General features: G+C 35.6%; 1 protein-coding gene across 1 annotated transcript; it reads right to left on the reverse strand.

Annotated features, from left to right (window-relative positions):
• Positions 1-875: 875 nt before the first annotated feature.
• LOC108450042 (protein SGT1 homolog B-like) lies at positions 876-4,257 on the reverse strand. The gene is made up of 11 exons (XM_017747471.2): positions 3,892-4,257; positions 3,722-3,791; positions 3,410-3,534; positions 3,151-3,283; positions 2,976-3,072; positions 2,797-2,862; positions 2,398-2,536; positions 1,625-1,710; positions 1,397-1,501; positions 1,095-1,249; positions 876-956 (listed from the first exon to the last, which is right to left on the reverse strand). Exons 1-10 carry the CDS (start codon positions 4,049-4,051, stop codon positions 1,142-1,144), a joined length of 1,089 nt encoding a protein of 362 aa, XP_017602960.1. The 5' UTR covers positions 4,052-4,257; the 3' UTR covers positions 876-956; positions 1,095-1,141.
• Positions 4,258-6,396: the final 2,139 nt, after the last annotated feature.

Genomic DNA, 6,396 nt, shown 5'->3' on the forward strand with positions numbered 1-6,396 from the left:
ATATGTCCATGGGTGGTTAAAATTACAATTATGCCTTGTCCATGGTGAAAATGAAAAAAAAAAAATTGATCTCTGTGCTTTCCAATCTTTTTAAATTTAGTTCAAAAGTGATTTTCATTCTACTAATTCATATCCCTAGTCATTCTCATACCAAATAGTCAAATAACATTTTAATCCTTTAACTTTTCAAATTTTACAGTTTGGACTTTTTTCCACATTTTCATATTCACAATTAACTACATTCTTTTCATCTCAAATATCAAACAACTTTTTATGATCTCTCTCTTTATCTAACTCTTTAATTTTTTTTTTCTCAAAAATTCACTTTATTAAATTTTGAGACAGTACCAGATACCATACCGAAAATATTGAGTGTGAAAAAGGACTGAACATAAGCATGTGATCTTGTTGAGGGTCGAGTGTGGAGAGGCTGATTCCACTCCCTGCAAAGCAAAGCACACTCCATTTCGATTGAAAATTTGGAGATGGACTAAACATGTGGGCATTGTTCCCCGACGTCGTCCTTGGAGGAGTTGGAGAAAGATCCTATTCCATGATCTATTAACTGATATTTCTGGCTGATTTGTTTTTTTTTTTTGGTCTCGGAGTTGATATATGCATAATCTGAAACCCAACCTCTACCAACGATAAGTAAAGAATTGAAATAATCGAATAGAGAGCGCTAAAGCAGTTCGCAAACAATAAGAAATGCCACAAAAAATGTACATAAAAATAAATATAAAGTTATACATGACCCTCGGGAAAAAAAAATATATCATGCAACCCGATCAAGATCCAATCATAATGTTCATATAACTTTTTTTTATTATAATCACTTTTCATGGAGGCCTGTCAAAATGTGTAAAGAAAAAAAATTATGAAGTAGCCATTCTTTCATTGCATAGCTTCAATGTTCCAACAATGCGCCGGTGAAGTTTAATGTTAGACCAAAATAACTGCACAAACGCAAAACGAAAGCTTAAAAATACAAAATTCATCAACCTGTTGTTTGGGAGAAGATTACGACATTCAACGCACACCCAGGCAACATATTATAAAGTTATATTTTAGAAACGAAAACAACATTCACAGACCAAAACCGCAGTCCAAGCTACAATCTTCTCCATTGGGAACAAAGAGCCTAGTACTCCCACTTCTTCACTTCCATACCATCTGGAGGACTTCCTTCCACCTTCTTTGCACCAACTTCTTTCCAGTTTGTTGAAAGCACTGTCCCATTAGACTCCACCTGCAAATGCAAAGCCAGAAATTTAGATTATGTCCATGGCAAATGGGCAATTAATGTAACCATAATCTATCAATTATTTTATTCAATGACCAAAGTTACACATATTCGAGGGACAAAATTAAACTCTCTTTAAGGAAAATATCTTACAAAAGACTTTTGCATGGCTCTTCTTGTATCCTCATCAGCATCTTGATAAATGTCCCGGAAAAACTTATTCAAAGCTGCATCACCATCCAACTTTTCATCTTTCTCCTGAAAGCCAGCCACAGAGAGTCTGTGTGTTGAGAGTAATCGTATCCCATAACAACTTCCTCTAGGAAAGTTTTCCCAAAAACAATCACAAAAGAGAAAACGATATCTTCATGTTCAACATACCTCCTTCTTTACTTGAGCTTCAATTTTATCCCAATCAACCCTCTTCGGTTTGGAGGATGGATACACTGGTCTTTGATTTGCACTTACTGCAAACAGTAGTTTATGACAAGACCACAGGTAGAAAAAAAGATACAGTACTTGCCATAAAATTAAATCGTAAAAAAATTCAAACTCATGCAGCAACATTTATTAGAACAATAAGTAGATGAGCATTGAAAGATCAATTCAACCTATGAAAAGATACTAGCGAAGATTTTCAATTGCAAAAACATCCACATTCACAAACAGGAAAATCCATGGATATAGATCTGCAGGCAAAAAGATACCACTAGTTTGAAGAATAATAAAACTCTATGAGTAATTTACTTAATGTGAGCAAGAAATAGGAAATTTTATCTATGAGTAATTTATTTCGAAACAATACTTTGTTGCCTTCAGACAACACATTTCAAGTCGATCACATAAAATTCTGCAAAGTTTGTTGATGACTTTACTCCAAATACTAGCTTAGTAACTAAAATATGGTTCCCAAGAAGGATTTACCTGAATAAAATATTCACAATTTATGTTAGCCAGTAACATTTATATTTCAAACTACCATTACCTCTGGGTGCAAAACTGCAAAAGAATACACACAGCACTGTACACACACATACAACTGCACAGGGAGACTAAAAAAATTGGTATAGGATGCAAAAATAAACCTGGGCAATTGGTTGTCTCATAGTTTAACAGCTAGTAATAAAGATAACATGCAACAGAGATCAACTTACCTGAAGATACATTAACCCTTTGGGGAACAGCAACTTCCCTGCTGAATTCAAGAGATGCCCAATGAATTGGTTCAGCTTTTGCCAGCCGAATCTCAATTTTGGTTGACAACACATCATATCTGCACTTTTCAGGTATTATCTGTTCAAACATAGCAAAACACAACATAAAAACAAGCATCTACAGAGACACAATCATATGGCAAAAAAGATCCAACAAAAACATGTTTGTCACTAGTAAACAGAAAGGCAATCCATAATTCAGTGTAATATTTCAGTAATTGCCACTATCATCTACAGAGTTCTTTGTTTGGACATTTGCAAAAAATAGAAAATTAAAAACATATTTATGATGATACTCTTACAAACCAGAAGTTCGATAACATGAATCTCATGTAATACCTTTCTAAATAATCGGAGCTGGAAATGATATGCATCTTTCCCAGGAGCTTCAATGGAAAGACTTAGCTGCAGAACAACAAAGAAAGATAGCACATCTTTAGACTGTATACTCATTAATCTCTCAAAGACAGAGCCAGAAAAACAGAGAAGTGAAACAGATGAATTAATATGCAACTTACTATTTGTTCGCCATAATCTACTTTAACACATTCACGTGGTATTCCCTTGGCAAATACTGTGACAACCACTTCCTCAGGTTTCTGGTAAAATTCATGCCTGCACAAATATTTTTAATCAAATCAATCACACATTATCAAAAGTGCTGACCTTAAAAAGAGATACAAAGGCAAAAACCTGTAAATTGGTTTGGGTGGTGCTACCACAGCCATTGGAACAGGAGCATCCTTGACCGGCTCAACTTCTTTTGCAGGTACAGAATTTGTTGTCACCTCTTTCAGCATCTGCTTTGGTAGCTCATCAGTTTCCTCTAAACAAACACAAAAACTCATAAGACAAGGAAGGATCTTAAAACGGTATAGGTTTATTTTAAATATATAGCAATATCAGTAGATAAATTCCTTCCTTCCTAAACACCTTATTTAAAGCTAAGTACCTGCAATGCGCTCTTCACATTCTTTGATCAACTTAGAAAATCTCAACTCTCCCGGTGCCAAAGTGGCACCAGTCTCCAACGCAGCCTTAGCAGTTTGATACTCCTCAAGCTTCATACATGCCGTACTGTAGACATTGGTTTACATATGCCTCAGAATCAATAAACAATGCTCGGAAACAATTCAGGAATTCATTCAGCAATTATACTAAAGGAGCGATTAAAACAGCAACGTTCCATACTATTTATGTACAAACAACTAAAGCATTGGGAATTAAAGGAAAAAATGAGTAGACGAGGGAAAAATCTACTAACGCTTTACGCAAGTAAGCTTTAGACATGGAAGGATCCAACTCAATTGCTTTGTTTGCATCCGCGACAGCCTCTGCGCCAACAAAAAGTACAAAAATAACAAAGAATTAACAATTAATCATTTTAAAAACATACATATTTAAAAGATTAAATGGGGAAAAAAGAGGAGATACCAGTGAGATTATTGAGTTTGATGTTGGCTTGAGCGCGGTCAGCGTAGAGTTCAGCATTTTTAGGGTTAAGTTGAATGGCTTGAGAGTAAAGATCGAGCGCGAGTTCAAAGTGATCATCGATGAAGGCTTCTTTGGCTTTGGTCTCCAAATCAGAAGCCATAGCAAGGGCAAAGCGAGAGAAGAAAGGGAAGAAGAAGAAGACACAGAAGCCTCTCGAACAGTGACCGAGAGGGGATTTTGATTTCGGAGAAGCGTGGGAGAAAATGATTGACCTTGAGTTTGAGGGAACTGAATAATAATAATAATAATAACAACAACAATAACGAGGGAAGCGATGGATTTACGCCCATCATTTATAATTATATATTAATTTTGGTTAACTTATGCATATATGCATGCTGAAAATTTTAAAATTTACAAGATTTACGCTTGAATTTTGGGACGAAAAACAACGGATTCCACAGGGCACATTTTCACTGATGCTTTTACCTTATTACTAAATTGTATAATTTGTATTACATCGTAAACCTACACTTATTTATAATATATCAAATAAATCTATTAAATTTGTTTGCTTTCTTAATATATCATATTCTGAGTTTAAAATTTATAATGATTTATGTTAATTTTTCATTCAATTTTTTTTCCGGTCGATTTGTTAGGTACAAAATTTTGGCAAAGTAAAGAATTGATTAGAAGCTTCTCAATTTTGGATTAAAACTTTGGCTTGCATATTATAATATATTTGACTTGAAGAAGTACTAATAACTTACACTTTATAGAAAAAATTAATGAATAAACGAATAAGTTAGTGTCTTAATTAGCTCTTCTCCTTAATGCTCTCGGGTTGTGTGGACATGTTAGCTTCGTATGTCTTCGATTCCTACAGTATATACATAACATCAGTGTGTCTCCCCGCTCCCAAATATCCATATTTCCTTGTATCTGAGTTAAGTTAAACCGACCTTTCGGCTTGCACCACAAGTTCTTATTTGGTACTGACTCGAAAGGAGCGTGCGAGGTAGGCGGTCACATGCTTTCATCAGGGACAGGTGGGAGTTCAAATTTCCAACTATTATACGCTCGTTCAAGTCTGTAAAATTCGTCAACGTATGTCTTACAATCTATACGTTCTGAGGCATAAGCAACAATTGCATGTGTGCTTAGATAACGAAGTACTTGAAATCTCCCACAGTCATATATCATTTGACTGAGGTTTACATGGTACACGCTCCACTAATAACTACGGTGTCGGGTCCGTGGGGCTGCTTAACTCGAAATACTAGATTTGGTCCCGAGTGACATATTGAAGCCTTTGAGTTCGCGATTTCTACATTTTCTCTAATATATTTCAGCACCGACTTGCACCAAACATGATCACCCTTTAGTTGTCTCGCGTATGTCTCAGCCCACTTTGGAAACAAGGATGCTAATCAGAAATATATTTTCTTGATCACCGAGGTTACTGACAAATGGCGCGCCCCATTCAATACAGAATTAATGCATTCTGCTAGGTTCAAGGTCATGTTCCTTCGTCATACGATTGTTTCCACTGTTGCAGAGGTATCCTATTAAGGTATCGCGCACCCAATTGGTTTATAGCCCATAGTCTTTCCAACATTTCATGGAATCGATGTTGACGAGCTCATACCTTGTCGATGACAATCAACAACGCATTCAAGAAAAGCAACCCAAAATGTTTATGTCAAACTATTTTACAAGAAACCAATTCTATGCACAACGTACCCATGTTAATGACATGTTGTCACTTTGCATCCTTATGGTATTGGCTCACGTAGTTAAACCCTATATGACGCAAACAATACCTATGGTGTACAAAATCACATCAGCTTAAACATCGTTCGAAAGTGACCTGTATTCTAGTGCTTCTATTGGAAATGATGCACACATCGAGCTACGGCATAACATACCTTCTCAAGTTAGTTAAGAAAAAATCCTGTCATCATCGGATTCTTCCAAAGTTATTGCAAAAGCTATTGGCAGGATTCTTTAGTTACCATCATGTTCAACAGCTATTAACAACTTATGCTCATATCTCTCGTACAAGAATATTCCATCAATTTGAACAAGTTGCTAACAGTACCTGAATGCAGTTACACATTGCATGAAAGTCTAGAAAAAATGGTGGAAAACTCTTTTTCGAATGACCAAGCGATCATCGTAATTCGCAGGCTCTTTTTGCAGCTCGGTTATAGAACCTGATGATCTGCTGTTTAACGTCACAGTAATAATGTGCAAGCGTACACTGTCGATGCAAGTATAGTAGACAAATATGATTCTGTTGGATATCGATCCTACGAGGATGGTTGTCTTTTGTCTATCAATGTCAGTGCAATAAATAGATAGAAACGAGATAAATTGTAAGAGTAGTTATCGAAACAATAACTTGAAAATAATAAGATAAAATATGATAACGATAAACTAGGATCCCCAACATGAATATTCAACAGAATACTAAGTGCTCACAAGGTATAAAAGGATAAG

Source organism: Gossypium arboreum, chromosome 11 (genome assembly GCF_025698485.1).
Source record: "Gossypium arboreum isolate Shixiya-1 chromosome 11, ASM2569848v2, whole genome shotgun sequence".
In the NCBI taxonomy this organism is placed as follows: domain Eukaryota; kingdom Viridiplantae; phylum Streptophyta; class Magnoliopsida; order Malvales; family Malvaceae; genus Gossypium; species Gossypium arboreum.

Coding starts and splice junctions, on each gene's coding strand:
- LOC108450042 (XM_017747471.2), bottom strand. CDS start 4,051: ATGGCTTCTGATTTGGAGACCAAAGCCAAAGAAGCCTTCATCGATGAT. Junction 3,284..3,409: donor ATGTGAAGAGCGCATTGCAG/GTACTTAGCTTT, acceptor GTGTTTGTTTAG/AGGAAACTGATGAGCTACCA. Junction 3,073..3,150: donor CCACCCAAACCAATTTACAG/GTTTTTGCCTTT, acceptor ATATTTGTGCAG/GCATGAATTTTACCAGAAAC.